This window comes from Antedon bifida, chromosome 2 (assembly GCF_963402885.1).
Source record: "Antedon bifida chromosome 2, ecAntBifi1.1, whole genome shotgun sequence".
In the NCBI taxonomy this organism is placed as follows: domain Eukaryota; kingdom Metazoa; phylum Echinodermata; class Crinoidea; order Comatulida; family Antedonidae; genus Antedon; species Antedon bifida.
Genome location: NC_136227.1, coordinates 26,623,220 through 26,642,839, shown reverse-complemented (window position 1 = coordinate 26,642,839; position 19,620 = coordinate 26,623,220). Strand labels below are relative to the sequence as shown.

At 32.6% G+C, this 19,620-nt stretch overlaps 3 protein-coding genes across 3 annotated transcripts in view; 2 read left to right on the top strand and 1 right to left on the bottom strand.

Moving 5' to 3' along the window:
• The first annotated feature begins 9,151 nt into the window (after positions 1–9,151).
• LOC144835562 (histamine N-methyltransferase-like) lies at positions 9,152–12,123 on the top strand. Its single transcript, XM_078690643.1, has 4 exons — positions 9,152–9,326; positions 9,750–9,925; positions 11,000–11,141; positions 11,762–12,123. Exons 1-4 carry the CDS (start codon positions 9,152–9,154, stop codon positions 12,121–12,123), a joined length of 855 nt encoding a protein of 284 aa, XP_078546769.1.
• Positions 12,015–19,620, bottom strand: part of LOC144858832 (putative tyramine receptor 2) — a 61,812-nt gene continuing 54,206 nt past the window's right edge. The window contains exon 4 of the transcript XR_013616666.1: positions 12,015–12,058. The gene's annotated coding sequence lies outside the window, so the exon portion shown is untranslated. The remainder of the gene's footprint in view (positions 12,059–19,620) is intronic.
• Positions 16,673–19,451, top strand: LOC144835561 (histamine N-methyltransferase-like). The gene is made up of 4 exons (XM_078690642.1): positions 16,673–16,847; positions 17,208–17,383; positions 18,484–18,625; positions 19,087–19,451. The coding sequence occupies exons 1-4, from the start codon at positions 16,673–16,675 to the stop codon at positions 19,449–19,451; spliced, it is 858 nt and encodes a 285-aa protein (XP_078546768.1).

Here is a 19,620-nt window from a genome sequence, read left to right as displayed (position 1 = left end):
GGGTATACTCGACCCGACCAGTTTGGTATTGTATACTCCCGTGTATACTGTATCTGCTTATCACGTGACGATGCCAAGCATGGGCAGAGAGAGCACGTGTATCTAATCATCGTCTTGCTCTCCTCGCTCAGCAGGAATGTATACGTTACGCTTCATTGATTTTGAAGGCTTTCCCTAAGTCAGTGCGAAAATCGGCAAACGTAAAGTGCAAACATATCTAAGTTTTCACTGTTTTGATAAATTTTCATAGAAAATTGACTTCATAAATGGGAAGACCGACTAAAATTACATCAGATAAGTATAATTTTACAAAAGTAATTGATATGGTTAATGATAACGAGTCGTCGGAAGATTGACCATTTCACGAATTTCCTATTCTGTAACACAGTGTCATATCGCCGTAGCTGCACTTGTAATCTGGCCTCATTTCACAGCCTTCGTTCTGCTTCACTGGGCGCTTATATAAATTGAAACTTTTACCGTTCAAGAGACAAACAAATATATTTTACATTTTTTACTATTCATTTTAAACCCAGAACCCTCCTTTAAAATGTACCATGATTTTTGACGTAACTGGTTACTATAGCACAATTGACATGCGCAGAACCCATTATTCGACTCTGCGCATGTTTATTATGCTATAGTAACCATTTATGTCAACATATAAAAGGGTCGAAAATTGGCCATTTTTCGAATATTTCCCTGTACTATAGTACAGGTGTTTTTTCCAAAAATTGCCAATTTTCGACCTTTATATTTTTCGATAAAACTGGTTACTATAGCACAATTGACATGCGCAGAACCCATTAGTCGACTCTGCGCATGTTTATTATGCTATAGTAACTATTTATGTCAAAAAATAAAAGGATCGAAAATTGGCCATTTTTCGAATATTTCCCTGGTATTTTTTCCAAAAATGACCAATTTTCGACATTTATATTTTTTGATAAACTAGTTACTAAAGCACAATTGACATGCGCAGAACCCATTATTCGACTCTGCGCATGTTTATTAGGCCATAGTAACCATTTATGTAAAAAAAAACATTATTCGACTCTGCGCACGTTTAGTATGCTACAGTAACCATTTATGTCAAAAAAATAAAAGGGTCGAAAATTGGCCATTTTTCGAAAATATCCCTGTACAGGGATTTTTTCCAAAAATGGCCAATTTTCGACCTTTATATTTTTTGATAAAACTGGTTACTATAGCACAATTGACATGGGCAGAACTCATTATTCGACTCTGCGCATGTTTATTATGCTATAGTAACCATTTATGTCAAAAAATAAAAGGGTTGAACATTGGCAATTTTTTGAAAATTTCCCTGCACTATAGTTCAGGGATTTTTTCTAAAAATGTCAAATTTTCGACCTTTTTATTTTTCGATAAAATTAGTTACTATAACACAATTGACATGCGCAGAACCCATTATTCGACTCTGCGCATGTTTATTATGATATAGTAACCATTTATGTCAAAAAAATAAAAGGGTCGAACATTGGCAATTTTTTGAAAATTTCCCTGCACTATAGTTCAGGGATTTTTTCTAAAAATGTCAAATTTTCGACCTTTTTATTTTTCGATAAAATTAGTTACTATAACACAATTGACATGCGCAGAACCCATTATTCGACTCTGCGCATGTTTAGTATGCTATAGTAACCATTTATGTAAAAAAATAAAAGGGTCGGAAATTGGCAATTTTTCGAAAATTTCCCTGCACAAGGGTTTTTTCCAAAAACGGCCAATTTTCGACCTTTTTTTTTTCGATAAAACTGGTTGCCAAAAACCCATTATTCGACTCTGCGCATGTTTATTATGCTATAGTAAACATTTATGTCAAAAAATAAAAGGGTCGATACAGGGAAATTTTCTAAAAATGGCCAATTTTCGACCTTTTTATTTTTCGATAAAACTGGTTACTATAGCACAATTGGCATGCGCAGAACCCATTATTCGACTCTGCGCATGTTTATTATGCTATAGTAACCATTTATGTCAAAAAATAAAAGGGTCTAAAATTGGCCATTTTTAAAAAAAAATTCCTGTACTATAGCACAGGGGTTTTTTCCAAAAACGGCCAAATTTCGACCTTTATATTTTTCGATAAAACTGGTTACTATAGCACAATTGACATGCGCAGAACCCATTATTCGACTCTGCGCATGTTTATTATGCTATAGTAACCATTTATGTCAAAAAATAAAAGGGTCGAACATTGGCAATTTTTCGAAAATTTTCCTGCACTATAGTTCAGGGATTTTTTCTAAAAATGGCAAATTTTCGACCTTTTTATTTTTCGATAAAATTAGTTACTATAGCACAATTGACATGCGCAGAACCCATTATTCGACTCTGCGCATGTTTATTATGCTATAGTAACCATTTATGTCAACATATAAAAGGGTCGAAAATTGGCCATTTTTCGAATATTTCCCTGTACTATAGTACAGGTATTTTTTCCAAAAATGGCCAATTTTCGACCTTTATATTTTTCGATAAAACTGGTTACTATAGCACAATTGACATGCGCAGAACCCATTAGTCGACTCTGCGCATGTTTATTATGCTATAGTAACTATTTATGTCAAAAAATAAAAGGATCGAAAATTGGCCATTTTTCGAATATTTCCCTGGTATTTTTTCTAAAAATGACCAATTTTCGACATTTATATTTTTTGATAAACTAGTTACTAAAGCACAATTGACATGCGCAGAACCCATTATTCGACTCTGCGCATGTTTATTAGGCCATAGTAACCATTTATGTAAAAAAAAACATTATTCGACTCTGCGCACGTTTAGTATGCTACAGTAACCATTTATGTCAAAAAAATAAAAGGGTCGAAAATTGGCCATTTTTCGAAAATATCCCTGTACAGGGATTTTTTCCAAAAATGGCCAATTTTCGACCTTTATATTTTTTGATAAAACTGGTTACTATAGCACAATTGACATGGGCAGAACCCATTCATCGACTCTGCGCATGTTTATTATGCTATAGTAACCATTTATGTCAAAAAATAAAAGGGTTGAACATTGGCAATTTTTTGAAAATTTCCCTGCACTATAATAGTTCAGGGATTTTTTCTAAAAATGTCAAATTTTCGACCTTTTTATTTTTCGATAAAATTAGTTACTATAACACAATTGACATGCGCAGAACCCATTATTCGACTCTGCGCATGTTTATTATGATATAGTAACCATTTATGTCAAAAAAATAAAAGGGTCGAACATTGGCAATTTTTTGAAAATTTCCCTGCACTATAGTTCAGGGATTTTTTCTAAAAATGTCAAATTTTCGACCTTTTTATTTTTCGATAAAATTAGTTACTATAACACAATTGACATGCGCAGAACCCATTATTCGACTCTGCGCATGTTTAGTATGCTATAGTAACCATTTATGTAAAAAAATAAAAGGGTCGAAAATTTGCCATTTTTCAAAAAAATTATAGGGTTTTTTTCCAAAAATGGCCAATTATAGTACTTTTTATTTTTCGATAAAACTGGTTACTATAGCACAATTCACATGCGCAGAACCCATTATTCGACTCTGCGCATGTTTATTATGCTATAGTAACCATTTATGTCTAAAAATAAAAGGGTCGAAAATTGGCCATTTTTCGAAAATTTCCCTGTACTATAGTAAAGGGATTTTTTCTAAAAATGGCAAATTTTCGACCTTTTTATTTTTCGATAAAACTAGTTACTATAGCACAATTGACATGCGCAGAACCCATTATTCGACTCTGCGAATGTTTATTATGCTATAGTAACCATTTATGTCAAAAAATAAAAGGGTCGGAAATTGGCAATTTTTCGAATATTTCCCTGCACAAGGGTTTTTTCCAAAAACGGCCAATTTTCGACCTTTTTTTTTTCGATAAAACTGGTTGCTATAGCACAATTGACATGCGCAGAACCCATTATTCGACTCTGCGCATGTTTATTATGCTATAGTAACCATTTATGTCAAAAAATAAAAGGGTCGAAAATTGGCAATTTTTCGAAAATGTCCCTGTACTATAGCACAGGGGTTTTTTCCAAAAACGGCCAAATTTCGACCTTTATATTTTTCGATAAAACTGGTTACTATAGCACAATTGACATGCGCAGAACCCATTAGTCGACTCTGCGCATGTTTATTATGCTATAGTAACCATTTATGTCAAAAATAAAAGGGTCTAAAATTGGCCATTTAAAAAAAAAAATCCCTGTACTATAGAACAGGGCTTTTTTCCAAAAATGGCCAATTTTCGACCTTTACATTTTTCGATAAAACTGGTTACTATATGCGCAGAACCCATTATTTGACTCTGCGCATGTTTATTATGCTATAGTTATCATTTATGTCAAAAAATAAATGGGTCGAAAATTGGCAATTTTTCGAAAATTTCCCTGTACTATAGTACAGGGATTTTTTCCAAAAATGGCCAATTTTCGACCTTTTTATTTTTCGATAAAACTAGTTACTATAGCACAATTGACATGCGCAGAACCCATTATTCGACTCTGCGTCTGTTTATTATGCTATAGTAACCATTTATGTCAACAAATAAAAGGGTCGATACAGGGAAATTTTCTAAAAATGGCCAATTTTCGACCTTTTTATATTTCGATCAAACTAGTTTCTATAGCACAATTGACATGCGCAGAACCCATTATTCGACTCTGATGTCTATTATGCTATAGTAACCATTTATGTCAAAAAATAAAAGGGTCGAAAATTGCCCATTTTTCGAAAATTTTCCTGTACTATAGTACAGGGATTTTTTTCAAAAATGGCCAATTTTCGACCTTTTAATTTTTTGATAAAACTAGTTACTATAGCACAATTGACATGCGCAGAACCCATTATTCGACTCTGATGTCTATTATGCTATAGTAACCATTTATGTCCAAAAATAAAAGGGTCGAAAATTGACCATTTTTCGACCTTTATATTTTTCGATAAAACTAGTTACTATAGCACAATTGACATGCGCAGAACCCATTATTCGACTCTGCGCATGTTTATTATGCTATAGTAAACATTTATGTCAAAAAATAAAAGGGTCGACGATACAGGGAAATTTTCTAAAAATTGCCAATTTTCGACCTTTTTATTTTTCGATAAAACTGGTTACTATAGCACAATTGGCATGCGCAGAACCCATTATTCGACTCTGCGCATGTTTATTATGCTATAGTAACCATTTATGTCAAAAAATAAAAGGGTCTAAAATTGGCCATTTTAAAAAAAAAATTCCTGTACTATAGTACAGGGATTTTTTCCAAAAATGGCCAATTTTCGACCTTTACATTTTTCGATAAAACTGGTTACTATATGCGCAGAACCCATTATTTGACTCTGCGCATGTTTATTATGCTATAGTTACCATTTATGTCAAAAGTTGGCCCTTTTTCGAAAATTTCCCTGTACTATAGCACAGAGAAATTTATCCAAAAACGGCCAATTTTCGACCTTTATATTTTTCGATAAAAATATGGTTACTATAGCACAATTGGTATGTGCAGAACCCATTATTCGACTCTGCGCATGTTTATTATGCTATAGTAACCATTTATGTCAAAAAATAAAAGGGTCGATAAACGAAAATTTTCTAAAAATGGCCAATTTCCGACCTTTTTATTTTTCGATAAAACTAGTTACTATAGCACAATTGACATGCGCAGAACCCATTATTAGACTCTGCGTCTGTTTATTATGCTATAGTAACCATTTATGTCAAAAAATAAAAGGGTTGAAAATTGGCCATTTTTCGACCTTTTTATTTTTCGATAAAACTGGTTACTATAGCACAATTGACATGCGCATAACCCATTATTCGACTCTGCGCATGTTTATTATGCTATAGTAACCATTTATGTAAAAAAATAAAAGGGTCGAAAATTGGCCATTTTCTAAAAATGGCCAATTTCCGACCTTTTTATTTTTCGATTAAACTGGTTACTATGCGCATGTTTATTGTGCTATAGTAACCATTTATGTCAAAAAATAAAAGGGTCGATACAGGGAAATTTTCCAAAAATGGCCAATTTTCGACCTTTATATTTTTCGATAAAACTGGTTACTATAGCACAATTGACATGCGCAGAACCCATTATTCGACTCTGCGCATGTTTATTATGCTATAGTAACCATTTATGTCAAAAAATAAAAGGGTCGAACATTGGCAATTTTTCGAAAATTTTCCTGAACTATAGTTCAGGGATTTTTTCTAAAAATGGCAAATTTTCGACCTTTTTATTTTTCGATAAAATTAGTTACTATAGCACAATTGACATGCGCAGAACCCATTATTCGACTCTGCGTATGTTTATTAGGCTATAGTAACCATTTATGTCAAAAAACCTATTATTCGACTCTGCGCATGTTTAGTATGCTATAGTAACCATTTATGTCAAAAAATAAAAGGGTCGAAAATTGGCCATTTTTCGAAAATTTCCCTGCACTATAGTACAGGGATTTTTTCTAAAAATGGCAAATTTTCGACCTTTTTATTTTTCGATAAAACTGGTTACTATAGCACAATTGACATGCGCAAACCCATTATTCGACTCTGATGTTTATTATGCTATAGTAACCATTTATGTCAAAAAATAAAAGGGTCGAAAATTGGCAATTTTTCGAAAATTTTCCTGTACTATAGTAGAGGGATTTTTTCTAAAAATGGCCAATTTCGACCTTTATATTTTTCGATAAAACTAGTTACTATAGCACAATTGACATGCGCAGAACCCATTATTTGACTCTGCGCATATTTATTAGGCTATAGTAACCATTTATGTAAAAAAAACCCCATTATTCGACTCTGAGCATGTTTAGTATGCTATAGTAACCATTTATGTCAAAAAATAAAAGGGTCGAAAATTGGCCATTTTTCGAAAATTTCCCTGTACTATATTACAGGGGTTTTTTCCAAAAATGACCAATTATAGTACTTTTTATTTTTCGATTAAACTGGTTACTATAGCACAATTGACATGCGCAGAACCCATTATTCGACTCTGCGCATGTTTATTATGCTATAGTAACCATTTATGTCAAAAAATAAAAGGATCGAAAATTGGCCATTTTTCGAAAATATCCCTGTACAGGGATTTTTTCCAAAAATGGCCAATTTTCGAACTTTTTATTTTTCGATAAAACTGGTTACTATAGCATAATAAACATGCGCAGAGTCGAATAATGGGTTATGTGCATGAAAACCATGCTATAGTAACCAGTTTAACGAAAAATAAAAAGTACTATAATACAGGGAAATAACAAACATGCGAGGAGTCTAATAATGGGTTCTGCGCATGTCAATTATGCTAAAGTAATCAGTTTTATTGAAAAATAATAAGTACTATACCTGTACTATAATACAGGAACATTTTCGACAAATTTTCAAATTTCGACCTTTTTATTTTTTGATAAAAATGGTTACTATAGTATAATAAACTTGCGCAGAATTGAATAATGGATTCTGCGCATGTCAATTATACTATAGTAATCATTTTTATTGAAAAATAAAAAGGTCGAAATTTGAACATTTTTGTGAAAACTGCTGCCCACAGAAGTATTAATACTACGATAAATATTGACTGCTATATTGAAAAAAATAGCAATAAACAAGGAGCATAACTTCTGCCTGTCAAAAAAATTAATATAATTTATTATTGTTTTAAAGATGTTTACACAATGTTAACAAAGTGTTATCTATCTACATGTAAGTTGGGATAAATTAAAACATGATCAAATACAACACATAATATAACATACAAATTCACCTCTCTTTATATGTGGCTCTGCGTTTGACGCAAACTGCGCCGCCAACGTTATACAATTTCAAAGACTCGTTCATCATTTCATTTGTAAAATTTTCATTTTTGTAATAATATTAACTAGATATTAACTTAGACGGTACGCGAAGCGAAGCTCGCGTACCATCTAAGTCTTGCCCACATTATTATGGTTCTCGAATACACAGTAATTTCAGCGTAACAAAAACTGGCGATTTCAAATGTACGCAGGACTATAATACACTGTCGTTTACAGAAACGAATAAATAGACACGATGATTTATGTAGTCACTAAAATTAGCACCATGGAATTAGGCCTACTTCCGAAAGAGAAATTTGTCATACTATGAGTCCAATCTTTCTATTTGGACTCATTTAAACAAACCCAATTTCTGTTTTTGTATGTAACATTAGGGTTGAGGGTAAAAAGAGGAACACTTTGTAAATATATTCTTTATCCACTTAGAAACGAAATATTATTTTGTTTCATATTTTATAGGCCTATAAATAAAATACCACTAAATATAGTTAAAACATCATAAAATACTTAAGTTAAACTGTCACTGTCGAGTCGATTGAAATAGTAAAGTACATGTAACGATACAACACTACACCGTTTATATTTTTTGTAATTATTAATTAATACAAACGTTGAGAAGCAACTGTCAGTAATACAGTTTATTTTATAGTGTGCGTTTATATATCTAACAGTATGGCCTACCCCACACTCACAGTAAGAAATTTGCGATTCACATGGCGACCAAAAATGGTTAATACGTATTTAGAGTATTGCAATACTTTATCTAAAGGTTTTAGGTTTATTCCCCAAGGGCACATAAATTTATCTACAGGTACTTGTGTTAAACCAAATAATTTATATTGGAATATTCCATTCATCGCAAATCAATACATTTGTATAAACGTATATTAAATCTATCAAAATAGTATTTTTTAAGAAAATCGGCCTGTCTTCAACATTATGATGCTGTGCTCGATCTGTTCAACTGTTTTCAGCTATTAAAAACAATTATCATAGGAGGAGATAGGAAAATGCGAAGCATCCTTTTATTATTGTGTGCGGGTATTTTTCAAGATGGGCATCCATTAGACAGTGTATACCACAATCGGAAAACACCCCTTTTTTGGCAAATAGTTGAACCTAGATTCGTTTAATCGTCAATAACTAATTATCTAACTCCATTAACTCAGTAAACAGGGTTACATCAGGTGGTTAAAATCAGTACCGAAAGTATAAACCAACTTTATATACCATCACGTAAAAATTGAATTGCATTGAATATAAATAAAACACAATTTTCTTCTTTCAATTCGGTAATCGTTAAACTACTCCAAAATGTCTATTTCATCTACTGAGAACTATGCATCATCGTTTATGGAATTTCGGCGAATGTCAGATGAAAATGACAAAATGAAAAGATGGTTAAAAGAAAAGTTGGATGAATGTATAGAAGAAGACAGTTTAACAAGCGAAGATGAGTGCCGGATTCTTGGAGTGGGCAGTGGCGTTGGTAAGTTAACTTTACTTTTTTAATGTTTTTGCTGTCTGTTGCACACGGTATACGTTGTTACTTGGCAAAAATAACATTTTGCCAAGTATAGTATTTACTTTGTTACTTGGCAAAAATAACATTTTGGCAAGTATAGTATTTACAGTATTTACTTTGTTTGTATGTTTGTTTGTTTGTTTGTAAGCACGATAGCGCCTACAATTTTCAAGTTATCATTCTGAATTTGCTGGTGTAGATAGGTATATACATTCAGACCGTGCCTATTGAAAATTTAAAAAAATGGTTTATTTTTATTTTTTGATACGAGTAGTTTTAAAAAACCTATTTCTTTTCAAATTCACTCGTTTGTTTAATTATTATTTTAGAATCAGCATCCGGCCTGTATACAAACTAAAATGTATTAATTTTTTTTATTGCTTTTAGGTGAGATCGACTGTTTCATTTGTGAAAACCTTCAGAAAAAGCAGAAGAATATCTGTGTTCGTGTATTGGAACCAAACGCTATTGAAATGAATCATTTCAAAGCAAATGTGTGTTCTAACAAAAGTTTGGATGTCGTGAAATTTGACTGGCGTCAAGTTGATGCTCTCGATTACTTTGTATGTGTAGCCTAACTTATTATTAGATATTTTAGGTAATTCAACAAAATACTCAGTACTTACAAACATGGAGGGAAATTCGACCATGGCATACAGAGGTTTAAAGAAAAGCTTCAACCTACCAGCAGGTTACTCTGTTTTTGTATCAAAGCCTTGGTCCAAGCTGGAACGTCACCTCTGCATATAATATTAGTAGACCATTTTAACTTAGTAATAATGGATATGTTTGTTACCATATTAATTCCCACAAAAAAAAAGCCTACTCAGATAAACTCCGCTTCTCTACTAAAAAACCGTTACACAGTACTTACAGTACACACATGGAGGGAAATTCACTCATGGTACAGATGTATAAAGAAAAGATTAAACCTCCCAGTAGCTCACTCCATTTTTGTATTAACGAGTAGTACCGGTATACAGTGTATATTCATAATATTATCAACTTTAGCAACAACATAATAATAAGCTCACTTATTCATCAGCATTAATGTCAAGTTTATTAACCTTATTGCCAACTTTATATTGCTCGTGAATATTTATATTTTAGAGTTACTGGTATTTAATTGCATTTATCCTCAACTTACATCGTGACCTTAATATTATTTTACAACCATTATCTTCCATATGGCTAATAAGTTTATTTTTAATTACAGACATAAACAAAATATGGTCGGTCGTTAATTCTGCGTAATTTTTAAACTTACTATACTTTTAATATTATTTTTAACAATCATATTAATGATATATCGGTCAAACTTTTATTAAAGAAATAAACCATTGGTTACCAAAGTATTTTTATTTGCTAATTAATTTTTTTAATTGTTGACAACTTGTTGTAAAATTACTGTAACTATGTGTAATATTAATGAATACAGTCACCCTGTGGCCATAAAGTACAGTAAGGAGGCACAATTTGTAATAAAAATGGTAGTGAGGATGTACTATTTGTCACTTAGTAACGTTTAAAATGTTGCCAGAAAGAAAGAAGAAAAGCCAGCTGTGTAAGACAAAAAGAAAATCTGGTATAGGAACCAAGTCAACATAGGAATAATACTAATGTATATTTCATTACAGAAAGAAACTCCAGATAAACGATTTCACATCATACATTTATTCCACGTACTCTACTACTTCAAAGGAAATGAAATGAACGTCATTCAGCAATGCTTTAACCAATTAGAAGTGGGCGGACGTCTTCTAATTATACAAGCATCAGGTACAAGTTCTACAGTTAAAAAGAAACACATATTTCGTTACTGAGTGGATAAAGAATATATTAAAAAATGTTTCCTCTTTGTACCATCCTCTTCCCCATCCCTCACCCTAATGTTACATACAAAACACAAATTGGGTTTGTTTAAATGAGTCCAACGAAAAAAATTGGACTCATTTTGTGACAAGTTTCTCTTTTGGAAGTAATTCTCATGGTACTAATTTTAGTTGACTACATAAATCATCGTGTATTTATTCGTTTCTGCAAACGACAATGTATTATAGTCCTGCGGTACGTACATTTGAAATCGCCAGTTTTGATAAGGCTGAAATTACTGTGTATTCTAGAACCATCTGTGGGCACGACCTAGATTGTACGCGAGCGAAGTGAGCGTACCATCTAGTTATTATAACAATAAGCCTCGAATGGGACTTATAAACACGATACATTATAAAAGATTTGCTCGCTCTTGGATGCGTATGAAATAAAAAATAATAATAATAAAAAAACATGAATAAGTTTATTTAATCCATGTCAAAATATTAGATAACTTTTCATATCACAGCATTATGTATTATAGGCCCTGCTTACACTAATTATCTATATTACTTACATTCCAATAGCTTCATGTAGACTTGAATGTATCCGAAACGCATTCTCTAAAGAATTGTGTTCCTTAAAAGGAAAATTTAACCGGACCTCTGGTGAAGATTTGCTGTTCAGAATTAACAGACTCGGATACAAGTACCATAGTGACAGCATTCGTTCATCGCTGGATGTCAGTCAATGTTTAGTAGACCCAACATCTGAATCAGGAAGTCTTTTGTGGGATTTTATAACTGGTGTTGACAAGTGTGTTGAAACATCTCCTAATTTGGTTCTTCAAATACGAAAAATGATGACTCCCGAACGTGCTGTGCCTGGGGATAAAGCTTACATTCCCGTGGATTCAATTGGAATTACTATTCAGAAAACACATCTATGATTCTGCACATTAAACGTGATTGTTGCCATAACAATATTTTTTTTTGTCTTGTGTGAGTTCATCTCACGTTTATTTAAATTCTCAGTGATGAATATATTGTATCTATTTATAAATTATGGTTAATTTTGACATAGGCGAGCACAATGGAAAAACTTAGGAAAAATCTCTGCCTTGGATACCTACCTGATCTATCTCAGATGTACCGCGAAATGTAAATTTGATAACATTAGTTTTCACTATTACGATATTGTTCCATATTTCTATCTTAGGAAGATGTTATAAAAAGTTTAAAAACAAATTTCTGATTTCATCGGTAGATTTCAACTCAATTTCAATTGTACGCGGTCAAAGTAATTTCCGGGTTCACGATGAGTTTACGAGTTCACCTTGCAACTACCTGGTTTCAACTAAGTTGGCCGTTAGTGGCTATAGCCATTTTAGTTTTTTATTTATTTTCGGATCGGACCGCGAGTGTGAAGATACAGTAGTTAAAAAATAAAAATTATACTGCAAATTATTAAAGATCAAATTAAATATACGCCATAAAGCATGGGATATATTGTGGGAGAATAGTATTATAAAATTACGTAGGAAGATCTGATGATAAGACATTTTGTTTAAAATCGAGTGAAATCTCAATAGCCGAGTTTTATTGAGTAAGCTGGCAGGAATAACTGTAGGCTATCTGTGCCATGCTAGGACCGGGATGTCTGCCCATGTTGCAAGCCGTCTAAAACGTCTTCCTTCTTGGGCCGAAACGGCCCACTCTGTCGCGGAAGCTAGTTTCAAAAGATGTTTATATTAAATAATGTATTAATTATTAGGATGGTATTTATTTGAATAAACGCCTCCTCAATAACATCACTTTGAATAATAATCGCCTCCCCCTGCCCCCTCCAACCCAACTATCTAATAAACGCCCATCCACATTTATACACACAATATTGTATTGTATTTACTACTATATTCTACTACAAATTTTGTAGTAGAATTCATGTTATGAATGTTATTAATCATCTGTATCTGTGAAACAGAGTAGGTTTAGTTTTACGATTGTCAAGCATTTTTAATAATGGTAACCGACAGAAAACGTACAAGGAGAACGTCCTTCTAAAACCTTTTAAGTCATTTTATCATTCTGAGAACCATCGTCTACACTTCCTAGAGGAGGAGCGAGCGAAGCGAGCTCACCCTCTAGTACATATAAATACATTTGTGACAATTAAAATAAGTGTTTAAATAATTATTTAAAATACAGGTATATTTACGTAATAAGATACTTGAATTCAGTAGGCCTATTAATCATATAGGTTTTCATTTAAAATTGTAGATACGAAAATGTAAAAATGTAAGATGGCGGTAAAATACATGATTAAAATATTTCTTGTTAAACTATCTTATTTGTGTTCTTATTTGTGTTCGAGTAGAGAGGCTCTAAACTCAGGGGAGGAATATGGAGTATCCTCCCTTTTCACCAAGACAAAATGGATGAAATGAAAAAGAGGAATGTAAAAGTTTGAAAGTTAGATATTTAGAATGATAGCATGAAATGATATATTAAATGACAACCGTAAGGTTAGAGTTCATACACTGTGCAAGTCCAATATGCGATTTTGGCTCTGTGCGTATGTGAGACGCTTCATACCCGATGTCATCTTAGTACAACTACTACTACTTACAATTTGTATTTACGATATAAAATATTGCAATACCAATATTTTATTATAAATGCTGGGTGACAAAGACTAATTGACAATAAAATTAGCAATCCTAAATTACGTACTGTATGCCTACCGCCTACAAATCTCGGGCCATGTTTCCGCATCCAAAAACTAACCGATAAAAATTAACCAATAAATTGCCTGTGGAAACGAGGTTTATCCGATTCCACTCGAAAAAAGGTTAAAATAATCTCATTCAAATCGGATAATTATCGGATACGCATACTGAGACTCGTTTACTCTACTTCTGTAGAATAACACGTGTACAATGACTGTTTAAACCATTAGATTCAACTGTAAATTCAATAGTAAATTACTTTAATGTAAGCCGATTTGAGACGACCGATAGCAGGCCTACGTTTTGTCGATCGTTCTGTGCGTTCTAACTGGATCGTTCGTTACAACAGATCTGAATGTAACGAACGTAAAACTTCAGACATAACGTTTCACGTAGCATATTGTAATTTTATCATTCAGGTAAACGAACGCAACCGCTAATTCTTCGTTTGGTGATTGTATCGATATCGATCCGTTCATAGCCATCATTGAAATCACAGCGCAATGTGTCATTTTTTCCTTGGTGCTATATTTAACCCGTTCCTTAACCCTGTTTTCCACTAAAGCGAATCTTTGCGCGAATCCAACGTTTCGCAGAGAAAAAACCTACCTTTTCCATTACAAGAGTGAATATCTGCGATTTCCATATCTTTTGCATGAATGTTCATGAACGCGTGACAACGCATTTCCAAGCTCTAATTGCATTTTTTCGCTTCGTACAAATTAGAAAGCATTCAAACTATCAATTTCACTGAAGAGAAACTCAAGGAAATAGAATTCGGCACAGAAAGGGTTTTGGAAGATGAACGCATTAATCAATATGCGCGCGTATAAGCTGACACTTTCGATTCGCGCGAACAAATTCGCCAAGTGGAAAGTTGGAAAGCGTCGCAAATGTTACGTTTGTTTCTTTTCCGATCGAATTCGTTTGATGACTTATTGAAGTAAATGAAATAGGCATACAGGAAGTCCAAATGTACTATCTCTACAGTGAACATGGCGGCATATTAACGAAGACACAAGCGCATTTTTTATACTAGGCTTAACGCAGTTTATTGCGTAGTTCTCTACACATCTGCATTATTATTAAGTTTTAAACCTATACTTTCTTTAACTCAGCATTATAACCTAGTAATTTACTACTACAAGTTATTTCATGACGTTTGATTGATTCAAAACAATTTACCTTGTTTGAGACTAAGTATTAACACCACTTAAAGAGTATTGGTGACTGTTATAGAATAATTGCACTTGAAAACAAAACAAGAAGCATTATCTTCTTACAGTTAAACCCTCATTGTAATACTCGGAAATTCTTTCAGTTAATAGTAATGATTTACTAAAGTCAAATTCCTAAGCTTTTGGTTGATGTGCGAGTTACTGCACTGAATATATGCATGATTAACGAAAGAGGGCGACCTCTTTCAAACCATTAAAAGTAATACTATATTTATACTCGGAAGCATGCATAACTATATTTGACATCAAGCACAACACCATTTCTTGTTTTATAACAAGAAATCGTGTTAACTATTGCAAAATGTCTATTTTATGTACGGACAGGTACGCATCGTCGTTTCTAGAGTTTCGACGAATCAAAATGAAAAGCTGGTTAAAAGAAAAGTTGGATGAATTTGTGGAAAACGACGAAGATGAGTGTAGGATTCTTGGAGTTGGCAGTGGCAGAGTCAACTTCACTTTGCTCAGACGTGTTAATCAGTGTTATTGTACATTTTTTCGTTGCTAGTGTTATTGACATACATCTCGAAGACATTTTCTTTTTACTGTAGTAAAAGAAATACGGAATTGGCTATAAGCTACAGATGCCGTTCAAAGTTTATATCAATAGTAAATCGTCATTATTTATAATTACTGGCTCATTATAAATTTATCATTTTACTATTATATATTATAACTATTACTTCTCCACTAGTGTGTTTGTAATAACAAAATTAAAATCAACTTATTAGGTGACATGAACCGAACCGATGGGTCAATATTAATATCCACGCTATTATATGTTTACTGGTACTGAAAATAAACGTAAAGTTGAATCCTAAACAACCGCTATATCAGTGTATTTTTATTAAAGAAATAAACAATTAGGGTCGGTCACTAACTCTGTATTGATAGGACAGGGCGATATGACTTAAACAATAAACTTGTTTTAATAAAAACACAATTATCATGTTGTTTTTTTAATAATATATTTTATTAATCACATGAACTTACACATAAACATGAACTTATTCACAAATATCTGAAGCAATTCACAAACATAAACGTAGACCCTCATTTACATCCGTTTTAATTAAAGGAACACTCTAGTAAATCGTATTACAAAACATAAATCGGCCTGCATCTATGCTTGTAAAATAAATTTCTAAATTAAAAATATAATTATGGTTGGACACTAATTCTGTGTATATTGCTTAATCTTAGTTATGGGATGTTTCGTTTTAAAGTCAATCAATCGAACTTTATAATGTACTAGACAGTACCCGCGCGCAATTATTCTTTGCCGCAATTACTTCTGTACGCTTTGCACATCGATAAATCACTGTAAAATGTGCAATTGCATTTTTGTTTTAAATATTAGAAAACCCTGAAAGTATTTTGTTGCTCCTAACTTTACATGCATTAACGGAGACAATTGTTGACACAATTGTATGTGTATATCACCTGACTATAATCCAATGTCGTAACTCTTTATATATATGACACAACAAAATTTTCTTATTTCAATTCGGTAATCGTTAAACTACTCCAAAATGTCTATTTCATCCACTGAGAACTTTGCATCATCGTTTATGGAATTTCGACGAATGTCAGATCAAAATGACAAAATGAAAAGCTGGTTAAAAGAAAAGTTGGATGAATGTATAGAAGAAGACAGTTTAAGAGGCGAAGATGAGTGCCGTATTCTTGGAGTGGGCAGTGGCGGTGGTAAGTCAACTTCTCTTTTAATGTCTGTTTTTTTGTGTGTTACTGACATATTATAACATTGTAAATCTTTCTACTGCTTCTAGTAGTAGGAATTGACTATAGCTGGAAATAAAACAAATGATGAATATAGAAATTTCTTTTATAAAACCAGGCAAGAGGGAACTAATAAAACCAATGGTACCAAAGTACGAAATTAGATTAGAATGAATTAGATAGAACAGTTTCGTCGTTATGAACATTGTGGAACATGAATATTGTGGAAAAAAAACATCTACCAGAGGCTAGAATAGATTAAATATTATTTTAGAATCATCATCCGGTGTATACAAACTAAAATGTATTGTTTTTTATTGCTTTTAGGTGAGATGGACTGTTTCATTTGTGAAAACCTTCAGAAAAAGCAGAAGAATATTTTTGTTCGTGCATTGGAACCAAACGCTATTGAAATGAATAATTTCAAAGCAAATGTGTGTTCTAACAAAAGTTTGGATGTCGTGAAATTTGACTGGCGTCAAGTTGATGCTCTCGATTACTTTGTATGTGTAACTTTTTATTAGATATTTTAGGTAATTCAACAAAATACTTGATTACATACATTGAGGGAAATTTGACCATATAGGCACAGATGTATAAAGAAAAGCTTCAACTTTCCAGCAGGTTACTCTTCATATAATATTAGCGGACCATTATTATTCAATAATGGATCTTTTTGTTACCATATTACATCCAACAAAATAAATAAACCTACTCGAATAAACGCCCCTCCTCCACTAAAAATCCCCTTCAACACCCTACTTTCACACACACCTCCATGGTACAAATGTATAAAGAAAAGCTTCAATCTCCCAGCAGGTCACTCCATTTTTGTATTAAAGAGTAGTACCGGTATACAGTTATATTCATTATTTTATCAACCTTAGCAACAGCATAATAATACGCTCACTTACTCATCAGCATTGATGTCAAGTTTATTAATATCAACCTTATTGCCAACTTATAATATTACTCGTGAATCGTCGCTAATTAGATTATAGAATTACTGGTATTTAATTGCATTTATCCTAAACTGAAATCGTGACTTTAATATTATTTTACAACCATTATCTTCCATATGGCTAATACGTTTATTTTTCATTTTATTAGACATAAAAAATATGGTCGGTCGTTAATTCTGGGTAATTTTTTTTTAACAAGGTGGCATGAAACAAACCGATGTAATATAATTACTGGTACTGAAAATAACTTAAACTTACTATACTTTTGAAATTAATGTTAACAAACAAACCAATTATATTAATAATATATCGGTCAAACTTTTATTAAAGAATAAAACAATTGGTTATTAAAGTATTTTTACTTGCTAATATATTTTTTTTTAATTGTTGACAACTTCTTTTAACATTACTGTAACTAACTATGTATAATAATAAATGAACACAGTTATTTTCTCACCCTATGGCCATAAAGTACAGTATAAGGAGGCACAATTTATAATACAAGTGGCAGTGGGTATGTACTATTTGTCACTTAGTAACGTTTAAAATGTTGCCAGAATGAAAGAAGAAAAGACAAAAAGTAAATCTGGTATAGGAACCAAGTCAACATAGGAATAATACTAATGTATATTTCATTACAGAAAGAAACTCCAGATAAACGGTTTCACATCATACATTTATTCCACGTACTCTACTACTTCAAAGAAAACGAAATGAACGTCATTCAGCAATGCTTCAACCAATTAGAAGTGGGCGGACGTCTTCTAATTATACAAGCATCAGGTACAATGTGATATATAACCAAATCCAGACAGTTAAACCATAATCAATCACACCACCCTGAATAACCACCCTACACCAATGTAGTTTTATGGGCACTTGGAGATATTTGTAACTAACAATATAAGGCTTGGTGATTAAGGTGCTTGCCTTCCAGTCCCAAGGTCCAGGGTTCAATCCTCATGACCTAGTGACAGGGTTGTAACTTACGAATTTTTTAACTTCACTCCTTAAACCTCAAAGGAGACTTATGAGCACCATCAATTATAAAATAGTTTATCCATCCTGTATTCGGCGAATTTCACGCTGTGTATGAAATAAAAAATAATAATACAAAAACATGAACAAGTTTATTTAATCCATGTCAAAATATTAGTATATAATATAACTGTTGGTTAATTTTCATATCAAAGCATTATGTAATATAGGCCTACTTACACTCTATATTACATACATTTCAATAGCTTCAAATAGACTCCTGTGTATCCGAAACGCATTCGCTAAAGAACTGTGTTCTGTAGAAGATGAAAAATTTAATCGGATCTCTGGTGACGATTTGCTGTTCAGAATTAACAGACTCGGATACAAGTACCATAGTGACAGCATTCGTTCATCGCTGGATGTCAGTCAATGTTTAGCAGACCCAAAATCCGAATCAGGAAGTCTTCTGTGGGACTTTATAACTGGAGTTGACAAGTTTGTTGAAACATCTCCTAATTTGGTTCTTCAAATACGAAACATGTTGACTCCCGAACGGGCTGTGATTGGGGATAAAACTTGCATTCCAATGGATTCAATTGCAATTACTATTCAGAAAACACATCTATGATTCACATTAAACGTGATTAATAATTGCCATACCAATATTTTATTATAAACTATGGGTGACGAACACTAATTGACTATAAAAGTAGAAATCTTAAATGACATAGGCCTACTGAATGCCTGCACCGCCTACTAAACTCGGGCCGTGTTTACGCATCCAAAAACTAACCGAT